Source organism: Amblyraja radiata, chromosome 7 (assembly GCF_010909765.2).
Source record: "Amblyraja radiata isolate CabotCenter1 chromosome 7, sAmbRad1.1.pri, whole genome shotgun sequence".
Lineage (NCBI taxonomy): Eukaryota > Metazoa > Chordata > Chondrichthyes > Rajiformes > Rajidae > Amblyraja > Amblyraja radiata.
In genome coordinates this window covers 59,597,360-59,614,826 of record NC_045962.1, presented here as the reverse complement: position 1 = coordinate 59,614,826, position 17,467 = coordinate 59,597,360, and the positions used below count along the sequence as shown (strand labels likewise).

The following is a 17,467-nucleotide window of genomic DNA, read 5'->3' as shown; positions in this document are numbered from 1 at the left end:
AACCGATTATCGGCCATGAGAAGGATGGGTAATGGTGTCGGCAGTAAGCGAAGGTCCGAAGGTCGGACTGCTGGCCGGGCTGCTGACCGACGGGGCCATGGGTGAGGCACTGCTGCTACACTCCATGGGCTGCACTACGTTGGGATGGGGCCGAACGCGGCGCTCCAACCCGACAGTCCCCTCGATCCGAATAGTAGCAGTCGAATACGGGACAAGGGCGGACCCGCATCGGACAAACCAATATGCGTGATGTCCCTGCGAATATGGGACAGTTGGCAAACCAAGTGCTACCTACCAATGTAGACAAAACAACAAGATAATAATCAGTAGCATACGTCACAAGTGATCGAAGGAAATTGGAAAAACTGAGAAGGGCTGAGAGAACCTCTAGCACACAAGAAACCTGGAAATAAGTGCAGTAAGTCTGATTGTGGCTTTTTAATGCATGCTACTGCTATAATTTTTAAAGCATTAGCTACTTGTGATTGAGAAAATAAATATGTTCCCTTGGAGGGTTCTGAATGTTTGGATGTTGAATCATTCTAAGTTGAGATAGGTAGATTTTTGGACTACAAAGGAACCAAGGGTATGGGGAATAGACAAGAAAATGAATTGAAACCAATGATCGGAATAGTCATGATCTTATTGACAGGCAAAACAGACTTGGGTAGAAACCAATGACACAAAATGCCGGAATAACTCAGTAGGTCAGGCAGCATAGCTGACTTGAGTGTTGGGTATAACGTGCTCAGGCTGTTCGTAATTAAAAAAATAATTTCCGTTTATTTTAACTAATTAGGTTCAAAGGGTGAAACATCAACATACAGAATTTCGTTATACTTTAGTATTTAAGGGACATTGCAAACATGCCATTTGATGGATTCTAGTGTTAGAAGAAAGAAAAACAACAAATTGTGCGGTGCTCCTGGATTCAATGTTCAACACAGATTAATGACAATAATCATAGAAACAAAGTTGTATACAGTAGCACATCCATCTATATCCTGATTGGTGTATCAATCCAGTCTTTCAACTACGCTCCAGCATACCAACTTAATTTGAAGATATGCCTGTTACTCTTATCAGTGAATTTCCTCGTATCCCTATCTGTTAATTCACCAATAACGTCTTTATGCAATGTTGTCTCTCCTTCAGTGATTTTCAAGAAAAAAAATCACTACCTGTTATTCGTGGTTATCTTTCCTTTTTCTCTGGGAGCAAAGAACACTAGAGAGTGGCATAGAACTGGAAGTGATCTTCCAAATTCACATATTTGATAGCTGCAGAAGAGGTGGTGCTGACAATAAGCAGGGTCATTGGGACCTCAACCACTGGCAGCGGGAGCCTCAAATGCTCCCTGTGGCATGAAAAGGTTCCACCCACTAACACTTGAGTGGGACTGCTAAGGCAGGTTGGATTTTCGCCTGGTTACTCACACACAAAGTGAGCAGTGTAGATTTGGGGAGAACTGTTAAAAGTTTAATTTGGAGCGTTTTGGCCTTGGATTTGGACTGAATCTTTTGGGTTGATAATGAACTAGGTACTTGTGAAGCAACAGCAAAGGATGTGTCATGTCCTCCCAAGCATCTTGATGACAAGCCGGATGAAAGGCTGGATAAGTCTGTTTCAAGTACAGGTAGTACTTTTTTATAGGCCCTGACATAAAGTCTTCATCCACACAAACTGTGGACATCTGGGAGAGAATATGAAATTCAACAATCAAATGAGGATAGGCAGGTAGTCATCGGTATAGGATACATGCAACTCTAGTCTTGCCAATTTATCTCCCACCTACAATTGTTCACCAGCTCATTGATGGCAGCAAATATTGGTGAGACTTGTGAGGAATAGAATTGTGGCAAAATAATAAATCAGGGAAGGTAGTGCATTCATGGATAACATGGGAAATCTGGGATAGTATCAAAACAAAAGATGAAGCATACAAATTAGCCAGAAAAAGCAGCCTACCAGAGGACTGGGAGAAATTCAGAGTCCAGCAGAGGAGGACAAAGGGCTTAATTAGGAAAGGGAAAATAGATTATGAAAGAAAACTGGCAGGGAACATAAAAACTGACTGCAAACGTTTTTATAGATATGTGAAGAGAAAAAGATTAGTTAAAACAAATGTAGGTCCCTTGCAGTCAGAAGCAGGTGAATTGATCATGGGGAATAAGGACATGGCAGACCAATTGAATAACTACTTTGGCTCTGTCTTCACTAAGGAAGACTTAAATAATCTGCCGGAAATAGCAGGGGACCGGGGGTCAAATGAGATGGAGGAACTAAGTGAAATCCAGGTTAGTCGGGAAGTGGTGTTAGGTAAATTGAATGGATTAAAGGCCAATAAATCCCCAGGGCCAGATAGGCTGCATCCCAGAGTACTTAAGGAAGTAGCCCCAGAAATAGTGGATGCATTAGTGATAATTTTTCAAAACTCTTTAGATTCTGGAGTAGTTCCTGAGGATTGGAGGGTAGCTAATGTAACCCCACTTTTTAAAAAGGGAGGGAGATAGAAAACGGGGAATTACAGACCAGTTAGTCTAACATCGTTAGTGCGGAAACTGCTAGAGTCAGCTATTAAAGATGGGATAGCAGCACATTTGGAAAGTGGTGAAATCATTGGACAAAGTCAGCATGGATTTATGAAAGGTAAATCATGTCTGACGAATCTTATAGAATTTTTCGAGGATGTAACTAGTAGAGTGGATAAAGGAGAACCAGTGGATGTGTTATATCTGGACTTTCAGAAGGCTTTCGACAAGGTCCCACATAAGAGATTAGTATACAAACTTAAAGCACACGCTATTGGGGGTTCAGTATTGATGTGGATAGAGAACTGGCTGGCAGACAGGAAGCAAAGAGTAGGAGTAAACGGGTCCTTTTCAGAATGGCAGGCAGTGACTAGTGGGGTACCGCAAGGCTCAGTGCTGGGACCCCAGCTATTTACAATATATATTAATGATTTGGACAAGGGAATTGAATGCAACATCTCCACGTTTGCGGATGACACAAAGCTGGGGGGCAGTGTTAGCTGTGAGGAGGATGCTAGGAGGCTGCAAGGTAACTTGGATAGGCTGGGAGAGTGGGCAAAAGATATCGGGGTTAAGAACAGGCGAGAATGGATTCTATTATTCCTAAATAGGAGCTTAGCAAAGACAGCGAAAAAAAAATGGGAGTGGCAGTATTATTGAGGAGCATATTCCAGAGCTGGAGTGAGCAGATTCCTTGGAATGATCATCATCTGATTATTTCTATTTGGAATTAAGAAATAATAGATGATGGCTATTGTCCTGGGCTGCTAACTAATCAAGTCGTTGTGTTTATTATCATATGCACAATTATTGTGAGCTACAGATACAATTCAAAATCTTGCTTCCAGCAGCATCAAATGCACATTGACTCAGACATAAACATAAACAAATTGTATATAAATTATAAATAAATTACACACTTCTAAAAGAAAGACGAATGAAAAAAAGACAATCAAACCAAAACAGACTGATCCAGTCTGAGGAAGGGGTTCGGCCCGAAACGTTGCCTATTTCCTTCGCTCAATAGATGCTGCCTCACACGCTGAGTTTCTCCAGCATTTTTGTCTATCTTTGATTTTCCAGCATCTGCAGTTCCTTCTTAAATACCTGGGAGTCCACATTACAGAGGATCTGACATGACCACACACACTGCCGCACTGGTGATTAAGGCAAGGCAGTGCCTTTAGCACCTCAGGCAGCTGAGGAAATTCAGAGTCTCTCTGAGGATCCTTCAGTGCTTCTTCCCTGGGGCTGTAGAAATCATCTTGTTTGGCAACATCACAATCTGGTTTGGGAACAGCTCTGCCCAGGACAGGAAGGCTCTGCAGAGAGTAGTGCGTTCGGCCGAACGCACTATGGGAACTGTATTCGCCCCTCTGCAAGACCTATACACCAGGAGGTGCAGATGCAGAGCCAGCAACTTTATGGGGGACCCCTACCACCCCAGCAACGGACTGTTCCAGCTGCTACGGTCAGGCAAATGCCTCCGCTGTCACGCTGCGAAAACAGAGAGGATGAGACGGAGTTTCTTCCCACAGGCCGTCAGGACTGTAAACTCTTATCTCACCAGGGACTAATTTACTGTACTAATTTACTGTTGTGTTGTGTCTTTTAAACATTTTTTTTCCTAACATGTAAATACTGATTCTGTTCTATTCTGTTGTTGTTTTTGCACAATCCGCAGGCATTGCCACTTTCATTTCACTGCACATCTTGCATGTGTATGTGACAAATAAAGTTGACTTCACTTGACTTGACTTGATATTGTTTACCACTCCACTCGAATATGTTGGTAGCGACCGTGGACCAAGGCAGATGATGAACAAGGTGTGAGAGCAATGTCTGCTTCTGTTGGTGTGGAGTCAGGCTGTTGTAGACAGCGCAGGGTTTGAACTTTTTCGCGCACATACTCGGTCATCCCGGGCCAGTAAAACATGCTCTTTGCTTGTAGTAAGGTTGCTTCTATGCCGGGGTGCCCCCTATGGATAGCATCAAAGTATTTGTCCGTCGAACAGCTGGGATGACTGCTTTGTGACCCTTGATTATGACACCGTCCTGCAGTACCAGTTCGTCGCGAACCAGGTAGTATGGGCGAATCGCAAGTGGGGCGTGATGTTGTTTATCTGGGCAGCCACGCCGGATGACTAAGGACAGTAATTGTAGAGTTGTATCTGCAGCCATGTGCTCTGCCAGGTTGCTTAGGCATTCGAAAGGTACGTACGACACCATCATTACTGTGAACTGGTTCAAGTTCAAGTTCAAGTGAGTTTATTATCATGTGTCCCTGTATAGGACAATGAAATTCTTGCTTTGCTTCAGCACACAGAACATAGTAGGCATTTACTACAAAACAGATAAGTGTGTCCATATACCATAATATAGATATATACACACATGAATAAATAAACTGATAAAGTGCAAATAACAGATAATGGGTTATTAATGATCAGAGTTTTGTCCGAGCCAGGTTTAATAGCCTGATGGCTGTGGGGAAGTAGCTATTCCTGAACCTGGTTGTTGCAGTCGTCAGGCTCCTGTACCTTCTACCTGAAGGTAGCAGGGAGATGAGTGTGTGGCCAGGATGGTGTGGGTCTTTGATGATACTGCCAGCCTTTTTGAAGCAGCGGCTGCGATAAATCCCCTCGATGGAAGGAAGGTCAGAGCCGATGATGGACTGGGCAGTGTTTACTACTTTTTGTAGTCTTTTCCTCTCCAGGGCGCTCAAGTTGCCGAACCAAGCCACGATGCAACCGGTCAGCATGCTCTCTACTGTGCACCTGTAGAAGTTAGAGAGAGTCCTCCTTGACAAACCGACTCTCCGTAATCTTCTCAGGCAGTAGAGGCGCTGATGAGCTTTCTTGATAATTACATTAGTGTTCTCGGACCAGGAAAGATCTTCAGAGATGTGCATGCCCAGGAATTTGAAGCTCTTGACCCTTTCAACCATCGACCCGTTGATATAAATGGGGCTGTGGGTCCCCCTCCTACTCCTTCCAAAGTCCACAATCAGTTCCTTGGTTTTGCTGGTGTTGAGGACCAGGTTATTGCGCTGGCACCATATGGACAGTTGCTCGATCTCTCTTCTATATTCTGACTCATCCCCATCAGTGATACGTCCCACAACAGTGGTGTCGTCAGCGAACTTGATGACGGAGTTCGCACTGTGACTGGCTAAGCAGTCATGAGTATAGAGTGAGTACAGCAGGGGGCTGAGCACGCAGCCTTGAGGTGCTCCCGTGCTGATTGTTAGCGAGGCTGACACATTTCCACCAATACGAACAGACTGTTGTCTGTGAATGAGGAAGTCGAGGATCCAATTGCAGAGGGATGCGCAGAGACCCAGTTCTGCGAGTTTGGTAACCAGCTTGGAGGGGATTATTGTGTTAAATGCCGAGCTGTAATCGATGAATAACAGCCTGACATATGAGTTTGGTCTGGTCTTTCTCAGATGACTGTTGCTCACAGGTTGTTCGTGGGGCTCTTGATAGCGTATCAGCCAGATGCATGTCCTTGCCCCTTTTGTAGACTAAGGTAAAATTGAAGCACTGTAGCTGCATCATCATCCGTTGCAGGCAAGCAGGAGCAGCATGAATGGGTTTGTTCAGAATGGTGACCAATGGTTGGTGGTCTGTTTCAACAGTCACAGACTTGCCAAAAATAAAGTCCTTCAATTTTGTGCAGGCAAAAACCACGGAAAGTAATTCCTTTTCGATCTGGGCGTAATGTTGTTCAGTCTCGGACAGGGTACGGGAGGTGCAATCAATAGGTCTGCAGTCTCCTTCGGCGGAGGTCTGTAGTCAAGCAGCTCCGAGTCCATATTGGGATGCAACACACGTGAGCGTCACCGGTAGGTTTAAATCGAAATAAGCGAGGGTAGGAGCACTGGACAATTGTAATTTAAGGATTTCAAAAGCTCTCTGGTGTTGTGGGTACCAAGATCAGGCAGTGTCTTTGTGAGTCAGTTGTTATAGGGGAGTAGATATTTCGCTGAGGTTGGCAATGAATTTTCCCAAGTAGTTCCCACGATTCCCAAGGAATCTCTGTAAACTCGTAACGTCAGTGGGAGCTGACATCTCGTTGATGGCAGTGGTCTTGGAGGGGTCCGGTCTGAGGCCATCACTGGTGAATACGTGTCCGACATAATGGACCTCCTTGACACAAAATATGCACTTTAGAGGGTTGAGCTTGAGATGCATGTCTTTAGCACGGTCCAGTGCTTTTTAAAAATTGACATCATGTTCAGCCATGTGGCATCCAGCAATGAGAATATCGTCGAAAATGATGGCACATGGATACCCCGTAAATAATTGTTCCATTGTGCGTTGGAATAACTCGCTGGCAGAGTTGATGCCAAAGGGCATCCACAGAAATTTGTAGCGGCCAAAGGGGGTGCCGAATGTGGTGAGATTGGACTAGTCGGGGTCCAGCGGGATCTGCCAGAACGAACATTTGCCATCCAGAACAGAAAACACGGAGGCACTGCCCATGTGGGCAGCAACTTCCTCCACTGTGCGCATCGGGTAGTGCGGGCGTTTGATCGCTGTGTTCAGGTCTCTGGGGTTGATGCAGATTCGGATTTCTTCCTTGTTTTTCTTTGTTGCAACCACCATGGTGGAAACCCAGTCGGAAGGGTCGGTGACCGTGGCAATGACACCCCGGGGCACCATCCGCTGGAGCTCATTGTGTACCCTGTCACGCATAGCATGTGGAATGCGGTGTGGTGCTCGAACCACAGGTAAGACGTTTGTATCGGTGACAATGTTGTATATGATGGGTAGCTCCCCAAGCTTGTCGTCAAATAGTTCCTTGTACTGAGAAAGTATCTGCTGGGCGGAGCCCTTGGCAGGAGATATTTGATGGACAGCAGGCCCAAAAGTTACCAGTCCTAGATCCTGGCATGCGTTAATGCCAAGTAGAGTTGCAACTTTCCCACGGACAATGAAAAAGTTCAGCTTATGACTCCAGGCAGTAATTCAGCTCAGCTTCTCCAAATGGGTGCACCTCCCCTCGTCTGTAGGCTAGCAAAGTGGCCGAAGTGTTTACAATACGTTCGGCATTTCTAATCCGCTTAAAATTTGCATAATGACATGACATTGCATTTGGCACCTGTGTCGATCTTTGCAACAGTAATGGTGTTGTTGACATGAAGTGGAACTTCAGGGTCAAGTTGCTTGATAGTGGAAGCAACCTGGGAGTTTATGTTATGACTGTTATCTTCACGCTCAGTGAGCAGAACTGGAGGAGGCGCTGCCAGCTCCTGGTACTCGCTATCAGTATCTTCATGTTTTAGCAGGTGTACAGGCTGCCTTGGGTGTGAACGAGTCCCACGAGAATGGCAGCATTTTAAGAAATGATTCCTTCTTTTACAAAAGTGGTATATTTTTCCAAGCAAAGCACAGTTTGCGATCTGCAGGGTGGGAGCTGCCACAGTTAGAACACTTTTCAATAAATCTTTGAGATTGTCGAGATGGTGTGTGGGGCTGTGAACGCTGGTTACGGTGGGAAGTGTCAGTAGCAGCGACACAGTACGAGGAATGCGGTCCGGGGTCCAATGACCTGGTATGAGAATCCGTGATCTCGGCAATGCGACAAGCATGTTCAGCTCGGGCCAGGGTCAGTTCAGTATCACGGAGCAATTCATCACGTACTTTATCACTGAGTAGTCCACCTATTAGTCTGTCACGGATGAGTTATCACACAGATTAGCAACACGGCAGCGTGCAGCAATATGTTTCAGATCACTAATGCAATTTTCCACAAGCTCACCTTGTTGCTGGTTTTTGAGCAAAAAACCTAGTACGTTCAAGTATGGAGTTAGCACAAAGGTCACACAGCTGTCTGAATTTAGTGAGCAAGACTTCAGGATCATCAATAGTTTCTGCAGGTACCACGATTTGGTTGTTGTGATCGAGTACTGCAGGTGTATAGTTGAAACGCTCTGCACGTTTGATAGCTTCAGGGCCAGCGACGTTGAGAATATAGAGGCACGGTGTTCTGGTGGAACGTTGCGATGAGTAGCACGGATGTAATGGTTGAAATCGCGCTCGAAAACACGCCAATGTTCAGCGATGTTGGAGTAAAAAAATCAGAGGGTCATGCTTGCGGAGTGAGCTGGCCATGGCAGCACGAGTGGATGGATAAAACGGGTGAAAACAAAATACAGGGAATAAAATAAAAACCGATATACTTAAACACGGAGTGGGTTAACCGGTTCTGACACCATGTCGAGCAAATCACACATACTCACAGATCTGGTACTACGGTATTTATTGAATAACACATATAACACACTACAGCATGTTGCTTCTACTGTACAGCAGCATAGACTGACTGCACATGTTGGGTTGTGATAATATGAATAGTGTGGTGGTAAGCTGAGCTTCTGATAAAGCACTGACATTGGTTAGTAAGTAAAGTAACCAATCTACAGACGGTTAGATTACAAAGCTCAAAAGGCATTTGGACAGGTACATGAGAGGAAAAGTTGAGAAGGAACAAATGCAGGCAAATGGGACTAGCACAGGTAGGCACTTTGGTCGGCAAGTATGAGTTGGGTGGAAGGGCTTGTTTCCGTGATGTATGACTATGACCCAATTATTGCCTACTTTGCTAAGTAAACAGCTATCTGTCATTTGCGGGTGTCTAACAGCAAAATTGAAAAAAAAAATCTCAAAATCCAGTCAAATGCCAAGAGTGGTGTTGTAGGTCTGAGGAATAGGCTCTTGTTGTTCATCTCTTGATGCAAAGTAACACAGCACCAGTGGTGATCTAATTAGATAAGAATTCCAAATCTATATTAGCCTGCAAAATTTACAAATTAACCTTCCATGTTTACATTTTACCAATGACTTAAGTTCTGTGAACAGAGCATTTTGCAAAACCCATCTTGAAAGCAGCTGAGAGGTTGAATCACTTATTGTCAGATTTCCTTATTGATGTTTCAGATCTTACCTTTATTTTACTTTTTAAGTTCATGTTCGAAAAGCTCTAACTGATGCACTGTTATTCTGAAATTGGCAAACTACAACTCCTGAGAGATTGCTCATATAGAATTGAATTGGAGGGGTAAGAGGTGGAGGTGTTGCATTACTAGTCAGGGAAGATATTACAGCAGTGCTTTGGCAGGATAGATTGGAGGGCTCATCTAGGGAGGCTATTTGGGTGGAACTGAGAAGTGGGAAAGGGGTAGCAACACTTATAGGGGTGTATTATAGACCGCCAAATGGGGATCGAGAATTGGAAGAGCAAATATGTAAGGAGATAGCAGATATTAGTAGTAAGCACAAAGTAGTGATTGTGGGAGATTTCAACTTTCCACACATAGACTGGGAAACACATTCGGTAAATGGGCTGGATGGTTTGGAGTTTGTAAAATGTGTGCAGGATAGTTTTTTGCAGCAATACATAGAGGTACCTACTAGAGGAGGGGCAGTGTTGGACCTCCTGTTAGGAAATGAGACGGGACAGGTGGCGGAGGTATGCGTTGGGGAGCACTTCGGGTCCAGTGATCACAATACCATTAGTTTCAATATAATTATGGAGAGGGTCAGAACTGGACCTAGGGTTGAGATTTTTGATTGGAGAAAGGCTAACTTTGATGAGATGCGAAATGATTTAAAAGGAGTGAACTGGGACATTTTGTTTTATGGGAAGGATGTAGAAGAGAAATGGAGGACATTTAAAGGGGAAATTTTAAGAGTACAGAATCTTTATGTTCCTGTTCGGTTGAAAGGAAACAGTAAAAATTGGAAAGAGCCCTGGTTTTCAAGGGAAATTGGACATCTTGTTCGGAAAAAGAGGGAGATCTACAATAATTATAGGCAGCATGAAGTAAATGAGGTGCTTGAGGAGTATAAGGAATGTAAAAAGAATCTTAAGAAAGAAATTAGAAAAGCTAAAAGAAGACATGAGGTTGCTTTGGCAAGTAAGGTGAAAGTAAATCCAAAGGGTTTCTACAGCTATATTAATAGCAAAAGGATAATGAGGGATAAAATTGGTCCATTGGAGAGACAGAGTGGACAGCTATCTGCAGAGCCAAAAGAGATGGGGGAGATATTGAACAATTTCTTTTCTTCGGTATTCACCAAGGAGAAGGATATTGAATTATGTGAGGTAAGGGAAACTAGTAGAGTAGCTATGGATACTATGAGTTTCAAAGTAAAAGAAGTACTGACACTTTTGAAAAATATAAAAGTGGATAAGTCTCCAGGTCCTGACAGGATATTCCCTAGGACATTGAGGGAAGTTAGTGTAGAAATAGCCGGGGCTATGACAGAAATATTTCAAATGTCATTAGAAACGGGAATAGTCCCCGGGGAATGGCGTACTGCGCATGTTGTTCCATTGTTTAAAAAGGGTTCTAAGAGTAAACCTAGCAATTATAGGCCTGTTAGTTTGACTTCAGTGGTGGGCAAATTAATGGAAAAGATACTTAGAGATAATATATATAAGCATCTGGATAAACAGGGTCTGATTAGGAACAGTCAGCATGGATTTGTGCCTGGAAGGTCATGTTTGACTAATCTTCTTGAATTTTTTGAAGAGGTTACTAGGGAAATTAACGAGGGTAAAGCAGTGGATGTTGTCTATATGGACTTTAGTAAGGCCTTTGACAAGGTTCCTCATGGAAGGTTGGTTAAGAAGGTTCAACTGTTGGGTATAAATGCAGGAGTAGCAAGATGGATTCAACAGTGGCTGAATGGGAGAAGCCAGAGGGTAATGGTGGATGGTTGTTTGTCGGGTTGGAGGCAGGTGACTAGTGGGGTGCCTCAGGGATCGGTGTTGGGTCCTTTGTTGTTTGTCATGTACATCAATGATCTGGATGAAGGTGTGGTAAATTGGATTAGTAAGTATGCAGATGATACCAAGATAGGGGGTGTTGTGGATAATGAAGAGGATTTCCAAAGTCTACAGAGTGATTTAGGCCATTTGGAAGAATGGGCTGAAAGATGGCAGATGGAGTTTAATGCTGATAAATGTGAGGTGCTACACCTTGGCAGGACAAATCAAAATAGGACGTACATGGTAAATGGTAGGGAATTGAAGAATACAGTTGAACAGAGGGATCTGGGAATAACCGTGCATAGTTCCTTGAAGGTGGAATCTCATATAGATAGGGTGGTAAAGAAAGCTTTTGGTATGCTAGCCTTTATAAATCAGAGCATTGAGTATAGAAGCTGGGATGTAATGTTAAAATTGTACAAGGCATTGGTGAGACCAAATCTGGAGTATGGTGTACAATTTTGGTCGCCCAATTATAGGAAGGATGTCAACAAAATAGAGAGAGTACAGAGGAGATTTACTAGAATGTTGCCTGGGTTTCAACCATTAAGTTACAGAGAAAGGTTGAATAAGTTAGGTCTTTATTCTCTGGAGCGCAGAAGGTTAAGGGGGGACTTGATAGAGGTCTTTAAAATGATGAGAGGGATAGACAGAGTTGATGTGGATCAGCTTTTCCCTTTGAGAATAGGGAAGATTCAAACAAGAGGACATGACTTCAGAATTAAGGGACAGAAGTTTAGGGGTAACATGAGGGGGAACTTCTTTACTCAGAGAGTGGTAGCGGTGTGGAATGAGCTTACAGTGGAAGAGGTGGAGGCAGGTTCGTTGGTATCATTTAAAAATAAATTGGATAGGCATATGGATGAGAAGGGAATGGAGGGTTATGGTATGAGTGCAGGCAGGTGGGACTAAGGGAAAAAAGTTGTTTGGCACGGACTTGTAGGGCCGAGATGGCCTGTTTCCGTGCTGTAATTGTTATATGGTTATATGGTTATAAAGACTAAAGCACCAGTCAAGATTTGGAAATCCTTAGGCTACAGCTTCCAGAAGCACTTTCACAATTTTTAACTTCCAATCCACTCCCAAACCCACGTGGCACTATCAATTAAAATTTTGACCATAACTTCTGAAAATAAAAACTATTATAAAAGAGACCACAAAGAAATACAATAGAAAATCTACAAAATTCCTCAAAGTAATAGCATACTCTCAGCTTTACCTGAACAACTCAATTACTTGTTTGTTAACACACTAGAGGAATGCCATTAGAGATTTGGGTAGATGTAGAAAGATTCAGGCCACAAAAGAGAAGCTAGGATTCCTGGTGAGATGCTGGGATGGAAAATGGAAAAAGCAGTAATAATGAGGCAGACCAAGAAAAGTGTTAAACGGTTCAGTGACTGCCATAGCCATTGCATCGCAGAACCATATATATAGCAGCAAATTTCAGAGCTTTAGCAGCATTAAAAACAACTATGCTTGACCAAAATCACACGTCGGAAATTACTTTAATCGTGCTACATACATTCACCTGCCAGTGATACAACAATTACATTGTTGAACTATATGGAAAGCTGAATGTTCAACTATTTGCAATCTGTTGAAATGGTGGAGAGACTGCCTGTGGCAGTCACTTACATTTGCTGCCAGCAAAGCATTATCTTGGAAACCAAGTATGATCTAATTTATTCAGATTCAGATTCAGATTCAGAAAACTTTATTGTCTGTCGTAACAGAAAATCTTCTTTGACGTGGCTCAACATACAACCAGGACAATGTACTGATAAGCAGTCATACAACACAGATTTCTGCGAGCACACACAGTGTGTATAGATCTTAAAAGCAAGTATAAAGATTAGAAACTATAAAAATAGACAAGATAAAAGTTGTGGATACGTGTAAAGTGACAGTGCGTCAGGGTTAATTAAGCTGTTTATGGCAATGGGTATGAATTAGTTTTTGTGGATGTTTTTCTTGGATAGGGGGACTTTATATCGGCGGCCTGATGGCAGAAGTTGGAAGGACTTGTGCAGGGGGTGGGTGGGATCCTGTGTAATGAGGTTGGCTTTCCTTTTAACTGCCTGGGTGTGGAGTACTGATAATTGATTTTGAGTTTTGCCAGTTATTTTGCTTGCTTGATTGATGATCCGGGAAAGCTTTGATTTGTCTTTGACAGAGGTGAGGGTGAACCAGGATGTGATGTTAAAGGTGAGTACAGATTCTATAAGTGATTTGTAGACAGCTGTTAAAATGTCCTGTCTGACATCAAAGCTCCTGAGTTTCCTCAGCAGGAACAGGCGTTGCTGTGCCTTCTTGTACACAGAGTCTGTGAGCTGGGAGAAGGACAGGCGGGTGTCAATCTCTGTGCCCAGGTATCTAAAGGCCTCAAGATTCAAGAACACTGCTGACCCTTGCCATTGGTGATGGTTGTGTAATTTGAAGGAGATATAACCATAAATGTATTATCCAGAGGGATACTCTGGTGCATATGAAGACAAATACAACTTGGATACCAATAAGATTCCATGTGTAAATGTCCATTATGAAATTAGAGATCTGTCATGAAAATATGAGATATGCCAATTTTGATAAATAGTAATTATCTCTCGGAAAATTTGCAGAACTGTTGTATTTTAAACACATCTATTTTATTCCTATTTACTGAATATGTGCTTTGCTAGGAAATATTTGATTAAGTTCATAGAATTTATTTATCACTTCACTTCAAGTGAGCATGTCTTAATATTTCATAAATAAGTTGTAACAAAAAAAATCATACCACAACCAGAGAAATTCAGACAAAACAGTTCCTATAAGGCCATTAATAAGGATGTACATCCATACGGTTTTGGTTGGAAATTCAAAAGCCTCAAATCCTGTATAATGTAGCAGGAAAAATCCAGGCCACAGTAGCAGGAGATTAAATAGTCCCACAAATCCTGTATGGAAAAAGGCAAAATAAAAAAACGTGAAATCCAGAGCAAATATTTCTAGTTTAATATAATAAAAATATGTTAAAACCTAAAGATATTTATTATTCTTTTTATTATGTAAGATGTTACTTGAGATTTTATTGATCTTGCCATAAATTCAGTAATTCCATGTTCTCTGCAATGAGCTGCACCTAATGGTTCACCTTCAGAGGACAGATCGGGGATAATTCAGGTTAATTAAATCAATACCTCAGCTTGTAAAGGAATAGGAAAATGGGGGTGATTAAATGTAATTAAAATGTTCCCCTTCGTTACATGATCTATTCAAGTGCAGCACATCATGGATGTTTGAGTTCACTGTAGTTAATAGCACAAATCAGTTATTACAAAACAATGATTTGTTATGTTGCTATAAACATTACATTGATATCTCACAGTAACATTCCAATAATGACAAATTACGTGTGATAAAGTTTGATTCTTAAAATACACTAAGCAGCTAATTCTTAAAATATGCTAAAACTGCATTCTATCAAATGTATAATTGTTATCCTTGTGTCTTTTTTGTTTGTAAATCATTAAATCTAAATTATGAGCTAATGTGGAAACAATAATTTCATGGGTTATTGTCATGCCAGTGATCAGATAACTTTTTGTTTAGTTTTGTTAAATGTTACAAACATCATACAATGAAACTTTAATAACCTTTTCTACTTTATCATTTTTCTGTAACATTTGTAGAAAACTGGTGAAACTTGGAAGATGAAGTTTCAAATAAAAACCTAAATAAAAATGTTAATATGAATGCATAAAGATAAAATCTAATATAATCCAAGGCTGAATATGGGTTGTGTGAAAAGAAAAGCATTTTCATTCAAAATCATATGCAGCTTGTATTAGAAAATGGCTTCTAGTACAATCCTGCATAAAATGATTCAGTGAAGCATGTTATTGCTTTTACTGTCAAGACTTTTATATGTAGCAGGAAAATATCACGAGAAATTGTGATTTAATACAACATTTCAGAATAAGAAAAATTGTTCTTTTGGGAAGTGAAGTGGTGGGATAAAGTTATCTGTCAGACTTGATAAAATTCTTGATTTGTAAGTGCCATGAACAGTCTTGTCTGAACAGCAAAATTAATTTTGTATGTACAAATGGCAGAGAGGTCATTTTGGTCGATAAATCAAAATATTCCATTTTGCTGGTACAGACAAGGTATCCCTATAATCATGTGATGGAGGCCTTGCATAATTCCGGATAGATTTTTCCCTTAGATATAGAAATAGATATTTCTACTGAATAGAGTCGATTATTAAAGAGGTAATAATGGGGCATTTGGATAGCAGTAACAGGATTAGTCCAAGTAAACATGGATTTATGAAAGGGAAATCATGCTTGACTAATCTTCTGGAATTTTTTGAGGATGTGACAAGTAAAATGGATGAAGGGGTGCCAGTGGATGTAGTGTATCTAGACTTTCAGAAAGCCTTTGACAAGGTCCCGCACGGGAGACTGGTGACTAAAATTAGAGCACATGGTATTGGGGGTAGGGTGTTGACATGGATAGAAAATTGGTTGGCAGACCGGAAGCAAAGAGTAGGAGTGAACGGGTCCTTTTCAGAATGGGAGGCAGTGGCGAGTGGAGTGCCGCAAGGCTCAGTGTTGGGGTCGCAACTGTTTACCATATATATCATGATATGGAAGAGGGAATTAGGAGCAACACTAGCAAGTTTGTGGATGACACAAAGCTGGGTGGCAGTGTGAACTGTGAAGAGGATGTTAGGAGGTTGCAGGGTGACATGGACAGGTTGAGTGAGTGGGCAGATGCGTGGCAGATGCAGTATAATATAGATAAATGTGAGGTTATCCACTTTGGTGGCAAAAACAAGGGGGCAGATTATTATCTCAATAAGTTAGGTTAAGTAAGGGGGAAGTGCAGTGAGACCTGGGCGTCCTTGTACACCGGTCACTGGAAGTTGGCTTACAGGTACAGCAGGCAGTGAAGAAAGCTAATGGAATGTTGGCCTTCATAACAAGAGGATTTCAGTCGAGGAGTAAAAAGGTTCTTCTGCCATTGTATAGGGCTCTGGTGAGACCACATCTGGGGTATTGTGTACAGTTTTGGTCTCCTAATTTGAGGAAGGACATCCTTGTGCAGCGTAGGTTCACCAGATTGATCCCTGGGATGGCGGGACTGTCATATGAGGAAAGATTGAAAAGACTAGGCTTGTATTCACAGGAGTTTAGAAGGATGAGGGGGTTTCTTATAGAAACATATAAAATTATAAAAGGATTGGACAAGCTAGATGCAGAAAAAATGTTCTCAATGTTGGGCGAGTCCAGAACCAGGGGTCACAATCTTAGAATAAAGGGGAGGTCATTTAAGACTGAGGTGAGAAACATTTTTCTCACCCAGAGAGTTGTGAATTTGTGGAATTCCCTGCCACAGAGGGCAGTTGAGGCCAAGTCACTGGATGGATCTAAGAGAGAGTTAGATAGAGCTCTAGGGGCTAGTGGAGTCAAGGGATATGGGGAGAAGGCAGGCACGGGTTATTGATAGGGGAAGATCAGCCATGATCACAATGAAAGGCCTCCTCCTGCACCTATTTTCTATGTTTCTTTGAATACGAATTGAACTAATGCATCTTTACAATGAATACCCCACAAGTAGTTCATTCAAACCTCATTTTATTACATTGAATTTGCATGGATGGCAAGCAACAGACAACTCAATTAAATTTGTCTATAGATTATGATATATCAAAGTTAAAATGTAATTGCTTAATGTTGCTAATTATTCAATTTTATCTATTTTACAAGCCGTCTATTCATTTTAGATATAATGTGGAATTCAATTTTAAGAAAATGGGATTTCTGTTCTGATTTATTATTTGGTAAAATAGATATTTAATATTTAATAATTATCATTGCAATGAACATTGTATGTATCAATTGACGACACTACATTAATATTCCTAAAATCTCACTGAAAGCCATTGAAACCACTGGCAAGTTATAAACAACTGAAGTCAAACGCAGCAGCTGTTGCTCATAACACATTAGGTGCTACTAACCAGGGATATATTTCTACATATCATCTTACATGATCAAGCTCACATGTACAAAAGATCATCAGTGACAGGAGCCGAATTAGGACATTCGGCCCATCAAATCTACTCTACCATTCAATCATGGCTGATCTATCTCTCCCTCCTAACC

General features: G+C 41.8%; 1 protein-coding gene across 4 annotated transcripts in view; it reads right to left on the bottom strand.

Annotated features, from left to right (window-relative positions):
- The window catches only part of slc35f5 (solute carrier family 35 member F5), a 144,135-nt gene that overhangs the window by 21,174 nt on the left and 105,494 nt on the right, over positions 1-17,467 (bottom strand). For all 4 annotated transcript variants that reach the window (XM_033024630.1, XM_033024632.1, XM_033024631.1 and 1 more), the window contains one exon: positions 14,092-14,251. In XM_033024630.1, the coding sequence (XP_032880521.1) occupies positions 14,092-14,251 (160 nt within the window). The remainder of the gene's footprint in view (positions 1-14,091; positions 14,252-17,467) is intronic.